Here is a 13,040-nt window from a genome sequence, read left to right as displayed (position 1 = left end):
CCTGTTTTATTGTAGTTAGCACAGACCAGATATGAAGAGAGGGCCTGATATAAAGCCTGTTGAAGTTAATGGAAAGACTGCTCTTGTCGTAAGTGTTTTGAGTCAGATCTGTAGTGTTGTCTTTGGATAGAGTGGTGCTGTCTAGGTAGCTTGTATCTCTCGATATGTGAACCCTCACCACTCGAACACTTTGAGCAGAGTCATTTTGGAAGTGTATTTCATTTTCAGTATATTTAAACCCACAGACAGGCCTATACTGTAATATTTTTATAATACAAAGTGCATCCTCCAAAGTGTACATGGACCTCTTGCTTTCAAGAGTAAATTGCAGCAGTGATTACCACTTGGGGAAAGTTTGTTTAAAAAAATGTGTTTGCATATAAACATAGTACTTCTGCAGTGTGTTAAACTGGCAGAATGAACTGCAGGATTCTGCAGAGTACACTCTGGGGACTTGCAAATTTCCAGCCAAACAAATCCCAGGGGTAGCATTTAAAACTTCCAAAGCTTTATTTCTTCTGCATAGTTCCACTTGTTGGATCAAGGTGCAAGGAGTGAAAGCTTTTGGAACCTTCTGGAAAGCAATGTCCATTGGGGCCACTTGCCCCTCCCTTCCCCTATCATCCTGGTGGGTTCGGTGGGTATAAAAGGGGGAGTGGCACCAACTACCGCTCAGTTCCTTTCTAACTGCTGAAGGTTCAGCGAGCTAAAATTGCACATAGTGTCCTTGATGCTTGCCTCTTGGTTTTTTCTTTGCCCTTTTCTGCCCTTTTGATGCAAATGTTGTTTATAGTTTGTCAGTCAGATTTTTCCTTTAAATGACACAAGGCAATCTCCATCCAGCCTGTGCTTTGTCTGGACCACATCACACACCTTACTGGTATGGTAGCTCACCAGACCTAGTCAACTAAGGTGACGCTGAATAAGTTCAGTGTCACCTTCAAAGAATGTCCCTTAGAAGTGGGTTTGGCTGCTTCTTACACCCCTGCACTGGGGAGGCATCTCAGGCTGGTCACTGTCAAGGTCCCTGGGTGACCTAGGAGACTTGGCTATGTGCCTAAAGTGACTCTCTTTATGCTGGATACAATTTCCAAAGGATCTGGATCCACAGCTTTCAGATTGAGCCACCCAGTGTGGATATGGAGCTACAAAACGCACATCTGGATCCAGCAGCCTAGTGTGGATCTGGAGCTGCAAAACATGGATCCACAAGAGAGCAATGATCGAGTGCTACCAATCCCCTCTCCCCCACAACACCGAACAACGTGTATACAAATCCATGTCTGATAAATATCGCTTTGGATCCATGATAAGAGTCTGAATCCAGATTCTATAGTTACATGTGAAGAACTGCCAAGCACAGTTGCCAAGAAGGAATCCTGTTGCCTGGGATCCGGCCAGCATGAGAATCTGACATCTTTGACTATTGAGTCACTTGTTTACAGGCTCTGTACCACTAAGGCCCAACATCCACCAAGGTCGGTGGAGTCTGGTGCTACATTTCCAACACCATGATCTTTGCAGAACTGCTTGCCTCACTCAGTGGTGCTGGCACTGTGGGTGCTGGGGGTGCTGCCACAACTCTGGGCTTGAAATAGTAATAACAAACACCAAATACATGGTTTCCATCATCAGCACCCCCACTATAAAAATTGTTCTAGCATCCTGGCCTCACTGATTCTGTGCCTGACAGAGTGGCGTAAAGAAGCAGATCAGTGTGGAGGTCTCGCAACACTGGAAAAAAGAAATGATCAGAGCTGGAATGGTGGATCCCTCGGTTTACAGGACAGTGTTTACACACTGTGTTTCCTGTCTGGCCATTTTCAGATGCACACACTCAATGCCCTGCTTGTCTTCCAGTGTTCCATCTGTCAGACCCTTGCCATGTTGTAGGTGAGAAGAGGGACTGTCCATTCTTAGGCTCTCTTACTATCAGAAGCTGAAAAAGCCAGTTTACTTAGTCCTGGGCCTGTCAGTTCCCTGAGTTCTGGGTGTGAACTCAAGTTTTTCTCAGGAAAACATGGAAAGGTCCCTGCAGTAGGAAAAGGCTCTGGCAGGGAGAGACTGCAGGGACAGGCTCCAGCAGCTCCATGCTGCCTCCTCCTCAGTCAGTGCCTCCCCCCAGCCACACATAGCTACATGCTACACAGTGTGGATGCAGTCTTCTCACTGCAGCATGTAGCTGCACATACTGCACGCACTACCGAGAGTGTAGACAAGGCCTAAGTGTTGAGACATCCATAACCTACACTTAATGGTGCATAAGGTTTGTTTCCTGGCCACAGTGTGAATGAAATATAGTGTGTGCCACTGGGCAAAATTTGTCTGGCTGTACTAACTCCCTGAGGTTCATTGTATTGGTCTCTGGGTCCCAGAGACAGAACTCTCTCATTTCCAGAAGCATTCCAGAGTTGTTACTCCTTCTATGTCATATATTTGTCTCTTTACAAATAACTCCGATGGGAGTCAAAGACGACCTCTGTCAATAAAACTGTACCTTACTACTTGGCTTTTCTGTGGCAGCAAGAGTTCTATTAAAGGCTGTCATGACTGTTCTCCACAAATTATTGGGTATCTGTCTTCGCATAGATTTGTCCATTAGTAGAGTGTCCAGAGGGTTCTTTACTAATAGTTTGAACAAACAAGGGTACTTATTTAGGAGATGTATGCTCACTGAAGCCTTGATATATTCCAGACTTTCTGACAGTGGACAGGTTCAATGTTTTTGCTGTGATGTGATAGCTTGAATATCAGGCTATATTTGAGGCCTTGGTCAGGCTATTTGTGACTCTCCTATCTTTTCTTGAGACTAGGAACACTTGAACCACAATGTCTCAGTACTTTCCAGTTTGCTTATTTCATAAAATGGGGAAGAACGTGCCCTCCAGGGAGTTCCCTTATCACTTTCCTGCCATCTGCAGTAAAAATCCTAGAGGATGTAAGGGATTCTTCACTTTGATATCCATCTACTCCAATGTTTGTGATTTCAGTGGAAGATGCAATCAGAATCTGTCTAAATTCTGATGGGATAGCATTATGGGAGTGCATTACACACATCACCAAAAAGTTTGTGCTAGCCAGTTGTCAGTCAAATTTCCTGTTTGTAAAGGTCAGTATCCTCATTGTATGGGTCCTATATCTCATCTACCAGGGGAAAATGGTGTATTAGTAGATTATTTGAGAAGAGCTTTTCACTGGACAGTACAAGTGCTCTAGCAAGGGGTCCATTTTATATTATCTTGTTCTACAAGTGGGGTAAAATCAGAAAGGGTAAGGCATACACTGTGTTCTACCTAGCAAGGGACATAAAAAGCAAGAAGAAGAGACTCTATAAGTACTTTAGGAGCAACAGAATGACAAAAGAAAGTGTAAGTCCTTGTAGTGGGGTGGTCACCCGCTCCTGCCTTAAAAGGCTTAAAACAGCCCGGGGAGAGGGCTGTGGCAGGGAAGGAAAACTGGGGCTGATTGGGAGAAGCAGCCTCAGCTGGGGGTCACGCCCTAATCAGGCTGTGGCTGGCTTAATCGGGGCCCAGCTGGCCCTTATAAGAGGGCAGTGGGCCAGGAGCACACAGAGTCTGTTACCCGGGGTTCTTTCAACCCAAAACTCTTGGTAACTTTTACTCTGTGTGAGGTAGTGTCAGGAAATAAATCAGGGGAGACGCGGCTGTCCGACCGATAGATGGCTGGCACAAACAGGACAACACAAGAGTGCTTTCACTTAAAGCTAAACTTTACTTAGTCTCAAGCACTTATACACCCGTCCGCAACGGGTTAGTAAAACACCTCCAACCCTTCATAATTACCAAAGCTGAGTGTGACTCTCGAGTGGCACAGTGGCAGTCCGTCTGCTGGTGGGGAACACAAGATGCATCCAGAGGGAGAGTACAGTCCTGAAGAGTCCCACCACCTCAAACTTTTCCCCCTTATTTATACATTAGTAATAGAATGACATATCCCTTAAAGAAAACTTGTTAAGCAAGCAGTTCCAATGGGCAAGCAAGAGGCTTCTTCTGATTATCGATTAACCAGGTGTGGGTTTTTCAAGTTTGCAGCCTTGAGGCCCCAATAGACATTCCTGGGGCACATCCTGGTCTTCTAAGATGCATGTATCAGCAACTTCAACACAGTTCTTATCAGGAAGGACACGGGGTCAAGCTGCCCTCTCTGGCACCCAAAAAAACCGCTCCCCTCCTGCCTTGGTTAAACTGAGACTGCTGAATGGCGAGTTTACAGCCTGCTGACTTGTATGCTTTTAGCAATAAGCCATAGTGGTTTCAGGCACTTTACTGGTTTGCTGAAGTCTCCCCGTACAAGTCTCCACTAGCTGTGGAGGGAGACGGGCCTGGCTGCTGGGGAGCATACCAGGGTACCTAAGGTGAAGCAGGGCTGGGGAAGGTCAAAGGAGCTGGGAGGCTCCAGCTGGAAAAGCCCCAGGCTGCAGGCCTGGCAGACAGCCTAAGACAGCGTACTGGGGTTGAAACAGGGCAGCCCAAGGATAGGTGGAAGGAGCAGGTCCAAACCCCCCTCGCCTCTGATGCCTGGCTTATACAGACTGCAGTCGGCCCCAGTGAAAGGGTGTTAGATGGTGACTGGCAGTCGCCCATAGGCTGAGGCAAGGTGGGGATAGAGGGTGGGGGGTTCCCCGGGGAGGGGAGACCCAGATCTGTGGGGTATTGCCTGGAGGGGCAGCACCCCACGTAAAAGGGCACTGGGGTCCGGGAGGGACATGGGGGCCAGTGAGGGTAAGACACTGGCAGAGGGCGCTCCGGGGCTGGTAAAAATTCCCAGACAGCCAGCAGGAGGCACCGCTGGGTGAGTCTCCACCCCGTTACAGTCCTCTACATAGCCTACTAGGAGAGGCAATAACAGATGACCTCAAGAAGGCTGAAATATTTATTGCCTGTTTTGCTTCAGTCTTCGCTAAAAAGATAAATTGTGATCAGATACTTAACACAATTAATATTAACATCAATGGGGAAGGAACACAAGCCAAAATAGGAAAAGAACAGGCTAAAGTATCTTTAGATAATTTAGATATATTCAGTTTGGCAGGCCCTGATGAAATTCTGCCTGCGGTACTTAAGGAAATAGCTGAAGCAATCTTGGACCCATTAGCGATTAGCTCTGAGACCTCATGAGGAACAGATGAAGTCCCAGAGGTCTAGGAAATATAGTATCTCTTTTGAAAAAGGGAAGCAAAGAGGACCTGAGTTACTTCCATACCTGGAAAGATACTGGACCAAATTATTAAACAATCAATTTGTAAGCACCCAGAAGATAATAGGGGTAATAAGTCATAGCCAACATGGATTTATGAAGACCAAATCAATGCAAACCAACCTAACTTTCTTGTTTGACAAGGTTACTGTCCTAGTGGTTGTGGGGAAGCTGCTGCAGATGTAATATATCTTGATTTTAGCAAGGCTTTTGATTTGCTTGAGTAAGGCACATTGCACTCACATAAGCAAACTAGGGCAATGTGGTCTAGATGAAATTACTATAAGATGGGTGAACAACTGTGCTCAGAGTACTGTAGTTATCAATGGTTCTCTGTCAAACTGGGAGGACGTATCTAGTGGAATCCCACAGGGGTCTGTCCTGGTCCAGCACTTTTCAATATTTTCATTCATAATTTGTGTGATGGGATGTACCCCCCCCCCGGGGGTGAAGCCTCAAAGCCTTGGAACCACTGTGCACCCAAACCATTCAGCTGGCTTGGCCTGAACTGCTCTGCTCATGATACCCAGCCAGCCCCTTCGGGGACTGTTATCTCCCAGCACGACAGCAGGTGGTGCCACACATCCAACTGAGTCACCTGAGTGCTTTACCTAAGCCACTCATGGACTGACCATAGCAATTGAATTTGACAGTGAAGCTGTAATGAAATTGTATGCACTACTTCTTAATTTGAGATAGGCTTCAATGCTTCATTATTTAATGCGAGTCAAGCAAAGAGATCTCCTTAAATAAGGCTCCTGTACATATTTATTATGACAGGGATGTGGAATCGACTCCTTTTTGTAGTAAGATATGTGGGCTCTAATTTCATAACATATATGATTAGTTGAACTAATGTATCACTGAATCATCTGTAAATACAATTATTTTAAATGTATTTGCTTATCAAGGTGTTTAGAACTGTTCTTCATTATTTTAACTCATGAGAATCTTTTTCTCTGCTAATTTTTATTTTTCAATCATGGATTTTTCCACACTATATTTCTAATAAAAGTGAAATTAATACATCTCTAGGGCTTTCTTAAACCTCCTTCGCCTCCTTCCCCAAAACCAAAACAAAAAAATCCCTCCTTAAGTTTATAATTTTGTAGGCAAAAACATTTTTGAACATCAACATATTCAATAATACTAGGATAGCCTTTGTACCAAAATGCAGCTATGAAGCATAGAATTGGTTAATATAATGGTTATTTTAATTTCTCAGCAATAGTGACAATTGGAAAAACAAGAAGTTCTTTGGGTCAGGGACCATATTTTTGTTCTGTCTCTGTACAGCATCTAGCATAATGAGTTCTGATCCATGATCAAGGCTGCTAGACATAACAGCAATATAATTATAAAATATCCAAAATATTTATAGAGCTTGGAAGATATTGAACATCAGACTAAAATAATTGTGAGGAAGGTCACATTTTGTGTCCCATGGTGGTGTCCATTTTCAGTGGCATAACCTATATTTCATATTGGAGTTCAGCTATTTGAAAAAGAGTATATTTCTATAACAAAATTAGGGTCTGCCCTGCTAACACTTACTAAAAGGAATACTGACCAACTGGTGCCTGATAGAATCTTTTTCAGAGTTTTCCATCTGGAAGCAGTTCTGTGTCTTCTAGATATTCTGGTTTGTTTCTATTTCAAGGGACTTGTGCATGAGGATCAAGACCTGTGTTGCTAAGAAGTTCATATGATCCTGTTGCTTAATCTTCTTCATAGCAACTAATTATGATTATTTGGCACCAAAAGTGGGCTAGGTGCCTGCTTTATGCTGTAAATGAAATAAATAAGGAAGACAAAACAAAGCAGTTGGAAGAGGTTCTCGGGTTCAGAAGTTACAGATACAAGGTAGTGATGTGACAGAGGATTTTGACTTCTCATGGGGATTGTGCAGCAGGGGCAGCTGATGTTCCTGTTTTTATGAAGCTGTTCATAGTAACAAGGAAAAGGGGAAGAGGAGATACCATGCCAGGATAAGAAGAACTAGCTCTGAACACAATGTTTTTCAAAACTCTGTATGTTACATCATCAGATCTTAAAGATTCAAAGCACTTCCTCAAAATAAGGTTCTCCAGACAATATAAAAAAATATGACGACGTTAATTAATGAGAGTTGAAACTGGTGAGGGAAGGGGACTGTTGCTGTCCTTTGGTTTTATGGGAAATGAAATATACTTTGTACTTCTAGAGTGAAGTGTACCCTTATATAAATATACCATTGTGTAACTATGATGGGAAAGTGTGGGAAGAAGTAGTCATAAGGCAATTCAGATAATTCCCTATGTTTGAGAGTCAAGTTAAGCAGAAGGTGCCTGTCAGGAAAGATGTAAAAACATGTACTTATAGCTATTTGCAGTTGACCCAGGATATACACTACCAGTAATCAGGCTTGCCTAAATAAGGACTGAAACGGATTCCTTGCTCCTCAGGCCAGCAAGAAGTAGTGAAGGCTATGGAGGTAGTGGTTCAAGAGTAGCCTTTAGTGAACACAAGTAGCTTGTGCGTGAAGTGATGTTGAGTCTCTGAATAGATTTGTTCCTACCCTCCTCACCCGTTCTTTGAGGAAGAGTCACAGTATGATGGGGCAAAGAGGAAATGAAGCACATGAGGGAGAAGTTAGGGAGGGTCCTAGAAGAGCTTTTGTTCCCCCCTCACAGTGTACCTGTTTGCATTGTTGACCTCCTCAGCTGGTGTATACATAACTGTTTGTTTGTGTATCTGACAGAGAAATGAAGGGGATCTTTTTCATCGACTATGGCATATAATGAATGAAATCCTGGACCTGAGAAGGCAGGTGCTTGTTGGCCATCTTACCCATGACCGGATGAAGGATGTAAAACGGCATATCACTGCTCGCCTGGATTGGGGCAATGAGTAAGTAAGCGTTAATAATAGAAGCAGTTATGGTAACACAGTCATGATAAATGAATCACAGCGCCACAATTTTATGCTCATGGTAACGTGTTAAAATAAGGAACTGGTGTGTGGCAGAAATGCTGAGTCTGATGTCAGCATTTTCTGAGGACTCTTTCCCTCCCATCAATTCTTTTCTGTAAGAGGGGTGGATTTGGACCAGCACATTTTATACTTTGAAAAGAAATGATTTGTAGCTTCACTTTATTTAAAAAATAAAACAACCACAAAACAAAAAATAAAACAAAAAGCCCAACAAATATTTGCTTTGTCTTGGCACTTACCTAGCAATCCTAGAAATGTAGGGCTAGCAGGGATCTTGAGGTGAAAGGTGACTTCCTTTTTAACACCTTATCAATACATGCAAGGCCATATCCTCACATGGTATGCTGATTCATGACAGCTGAGGTTTTGGTCCAAAATTTTTAGTTTGATTCTGTCATGGGTCAGTTTTTACCTGGGCAGCTTCAAGATATATTAAGAAACAAATAAAAATTATTAAAGAAAACCAATCAGATTCCTGCATTTTGCTTTTACCTGAATATTATTTAGGAGAGCTAAGTAAATCAGATACGCTGTCACCATTTTGATAGCAAACAAGTATTTTTTTGCCTTTGTATTTAGGTAAACTCATACCATATCAAAGGCTTTCACTTCACTGTTACTAACTGCATAACAACAGCATGAATTCTAGAAATAAAAAATTAATAGCTTAAAGTTTTGATGTTGAATGTGGTTTTAACTTTTCCAGACACCGCTCATGCTGATCTTGACACTATCTTGCACAGTTTGAAAGGCCAGCAAGCTCATCTCTATTCCAGACACACTGCACGTAGGAAAAATAAAGACAATAGGCTACTCTCGACTCAATATTACTTTTGAAAACAGCAGCACAGATTAAAAGCACCTTAGTGCTTGCATTCAAAATCAAGACTTATTTGATGCCCTGTTCTTATAGCTGGCAATGGGGCAAAAGGCTCTTGTGACTCTTTTCTAGAGAGGTGCCAACCGTTGTTGCCTGGCTTGGGCCATGTTTGGCAGCTGAATAGCACAGATGCCAGGAAATGAAGTGTACTCTTAGAGTGATGACATCTGTGTACGTATCTAGCTTTCTGCCTCTAGCTTTGCAGCATGATTTTGAAAAATTGAGATTGTGGAGGGAGAGGACAAACTGCACTGAGATTAACCTGCAGCTGACCTGTCGTACATTACTCTTCTTTTGCTGCTGTCTTAATTACAAGGACTTTCTAGCCTGATTTTTCGGAAGTGCTGAGTCACATGTACTCCTGTTAAAGTCAACAGGAGCTGTGACTGCTCAGCACCTCTGAAAATCAGGCCACTAGTTTCTAAAGCAGTGTGTCAATTTCTGCTATAAACTTAACTGGTCATTGGGCAGCTTTTCTGCCATTATGTTTGTTCTTTTTGTGATCCATGAGGAATAAGTATGGTCTGACTTGAAATTATTATGTGAGAACATAAAGCCTGATCCTAAACTCTTTGAAGTCAATGGGAGTTTTTCCAATGACTACAGTGGATTAAGATCAGATCCACATCTTAGAGAATTTGAAAGAAGATAAAGTAACAGGTGATACTTCTCAGGATAAGGGATGTTGAAAGATTAATGAAAAATACAGTAAAAGGGGGCAAAACAGAGAAAATAATTAACAGAATTGGGGAGAAGGAGTGAGGAAGGAAAAAATGAATCCTGATTTGCAGGTGGAATCTTCTTTTGTAATTTTCTACCGTCCTTTTACACCAGTAAATAATTTGCTCACCCATTGTTTAGAAACCAAGGTGATAGGCATCTTAGAAATACTGAGGAGTGGTATTTAGTTTATTACTAAATCGAAGGAGGATATTGTACACTTTACAGATGTTCATAACTACTTAAGTATTACTGCTGGCTTTGATAGAGTAAGCAGATGAATTCTAGAAACAGACACTATCTGCAGAGGGAGGAAATCATCAGCAGCTAGTCTTTATGAAGAAAGATTCTTTTTACTTGGGTTGCTAATTTCATTAGTTTTTGGGTGAATTGGAGAGATGGGAGGAAAGAAATAAAAAGGGAAGAGAAGGAGCATCCTTGTTCATAAGATGGTCAGTCCTGCCAGGCACAGAGAAGTGCTGAGTGCCCTCAACAATCATTGAAGCCAGCTCATATTGAGGGTACTCTGTACCTTGCCAGATCATTTCCAAATAAATTATTGGGTTTTATTACTAGGTTTTTTTCCCATTGACATAATTTCCTGTTACTCTTCTTTACCTGTCTATATTCCATCTTATCCACTGCCCCTTCTATTTCTCAAGCTAATGGTGTGTCAGCTTCTTGTCACACCAGTCTCTCTGCATCACCAGCAAACTCCCCAAGACTCTGCCAGACTTCACCTTGCCTTGCAGATAACACCCCTGAGTTTCCCAGAAACGTGTCCATAACGTCCAGCTCCTATCACTTGTCACTCATAGAAATTACCAAGTTTGCTGCTGCCAAAGAGAGAGTGCACACACCAGCCTGTTAGTCAAGGACCCACACTTGGGGGCATTCTGCGCCAAAAAAATTAATAACTAAAAACTACACCAAAAAAATAAAAATTCTGCACCTAATATTTTAAATTTCTGCAAATTTTATTTGTGAAAATAACACTACATAATCATACCAGTTTCTATTATTTTGGTAATTTATGTCATAATTCCTGTCAGCAAGTATGTCTGTAACAATGCAGACACACACAAAAATTCCCCCAGGAGTAGAGAGTTAAAGAAATCCCTGTAACAACCCAGTTTCTGTTTCTCTACCCCCTTTCCCCCCAGAGCCCAGCTGGGGGGCCAGACAACCCACAACCCCTTCTCCCCAGAGCCCAACTGTGGGGGGCCCGCCAGCCCAGATACTCCCACCTAAAGCCCAACCCTTCTCCCCATAGCCCAGGGATCCACAGGGAGAAACAGCCTAATGCTCGGTCTAAGGCTTGCACAGAGTTTCCTGCGCACCATTGTCTCCTTCCCTCAGGGCGTGCTGGGAACTGCAGCTGCCAGGAACCTCTAGCTCCCTCTCCCTCCCCCCAGGATGTCTTCTATGTGCAAGCTGGGCTCTGCAGAGTCCAGTGACCCCTAATGGTGGCCAGCAGCACTGCAGCCCATTTCTGTGGGGGAAAGGAAATTCTGCGCGCACAATGTTAATTTCTGCAAAATTCTGCATTGTACAGTGGCACAGAATTCCCACAGGAGTATCACTTCAAGCTTCTGCCATTTCCAGCCCCACAGGCAGGAGGATCCACCATTGACAGACTCAGAGGGTGCTGATCCCTTTGTCCCCTAAGTGATGGATAAAAAAGGAGTTCCCTTTCTTTGTTTTTATAGTCTGGAAAACCTTTGAAATGTATTCTTTAAAAAGTAAACCCAGACAAAGTTCCTCTCCCCTGCTGCGAATTCTTTGGGGTGCAAGCTCCAACCCCTTTTTTCATCATCTGGTCAGCTTGCTTTCTTGATTGGCTTGATCACTTTGTTTATCTTAGATGCAAATGTACTTTCATTGCCTTTGCTTGTAATCAAGCCATTCTGTTTTCTCATCCGCCTGTTAGCTTGATACATGCAGACAGGTAAATCCACATTCTTTTGTCTAGGGCAGGCTTGTTTTATCAGCTGCCTCCAAAAGATATTTTCAGAACATTTTTCCAGCACACACACAAGTCTTTATACACAGCCTATACATACAATCACTCAATGATATTCATGACCATAGAATCATAGAAGATTAGGGTTGGAAGAGACCTCAAGAAGTCACCAGCATGTCACCAGTTTTTGTATGATACCTTACAAAACACTGATTGTCTAGTTATTCTGACAACAATGTGGTTGGGTGTGCCCTTTGCTAATTGGCATAAATGGGCTACTGTGGTCACAGTGTCCTATGTCTGGCAGTGGTCTGTACCACATTCTATAGGAAGCCTTCTCGATTTATGTACCTAGATAGTTATACAGTGCTGTACATGTATAGTTGGGAAGTTCTTCTTGACCTTTTCAAGAGATTGGCTTGCACTTTGACGTATGTGATTTGAATAGTTAGGTCACTCTAAATTGTATAGTGCAAATGTTTTTAGTAGGCATAAAAATGATCAAATCCTTTGAAGCTTACAGCTATAATATATAGCTCTATAGCAGTAGATTCCTTTATTTACCAATCTAGCATACCCTTCAGAGTCATGTTCTTTCTCCCACCCATTTTCTGCTCCAACAAAGCACATATGGAGGTAGAAAGGAAAAAAGAGGGCAATGATCAGCCTCCATATCTATGCAGTTCTTGAGAACACTGCTGAGAATGCCAACATGGGTGTCAATTGTGATAATGAGTTTTGTAATAGGAACATCTGTCCACTGAAAACTGGACAAACTACCAAACCTGGACTGAATTTGAACCAGTGACTTAAAAGTCTAAAGCTCCATATTCCATGATCAGAACCTAAGCCATCTAGTTACACATACCTTTTTTCTTTTCATATTTAGCCTCCTTAGAACCATTATCTCTATTTGAAAACTAAAAGGTTTGATTTATTAGCTTGGATACTTAGGGAAAATTAAGGCTCGGCCAACGGAGGGTTCCTTGTGAGTGCAAGGACCGAGGACACACATTCAGAGGCAGATTTATAATTTGGATGCAGGTTTTGGGGAGAACAAATCAGGGACCAGCTATAACAACCATCATCAGCACCAGCCTCAGAGGAGGCAAGATGAGAATAGGGCTGTAGCATCGTTTCACCTCCCCTTCACTTCATATCAGTAGGCCTGCTATACCTGCTGAACAGGTGTTCCAAATCCTGCTGACCAATACACGGGCTACATCTACACAAGGATAAAAGAACCACGGCACAGCCACGGCTCGCCAGGTCAGCAGGCTCAGGCTC

General features: G+C 42.8%; 1 protein-coding gene across 5 annotated transcripts in view; it reads left to right on the top strand.

Annotated features, from left to right (window-relative positions):
• Positions 1-13,040, top strand: part of DOCK4 (dedicator of cytokinesis 4) — a 426,144-nt gene that overhangs the window by 171,014 nt on the left and 242,090 nt on the right. For all 5 annotated transcript variants that reach the window (XR_012156797.2, XM_073328106.2, XM_073328104.2 and 2 more), the window contains exon 6: positions 7,958-8,106. Coding sequence is in view for 4 of the 5 variants with exons in the window: in XM_073328106.2 (XP_073184207.1) it covers positions 7,958-8,106 (149 nt within the window). In the remaining variant the exon portion in view is untranslated. The remainder of the gene's footprint in view (positions 1-7,957; positions 8,107-13,040) is intronic.

Source organism: Lepidochelys kempii, chromosome 1, assembly GCF_965140285.1.
Source record: "Lepidochelys kempii isolate rLepKem1 chromosome 1, rLepKem1.hap1, whole genome shotgun sequence".
NCBI lineage: Eukaryota > Metazoa > Chordata > Testudines > Cheloniidae > Lepidochelys > Lepidochelys kempii.
The sequence above is the reverse complement of the archived record's forward strand: the minus strand, read 5'-3'. Positions and strand labels throughout refer to the sequence as shown.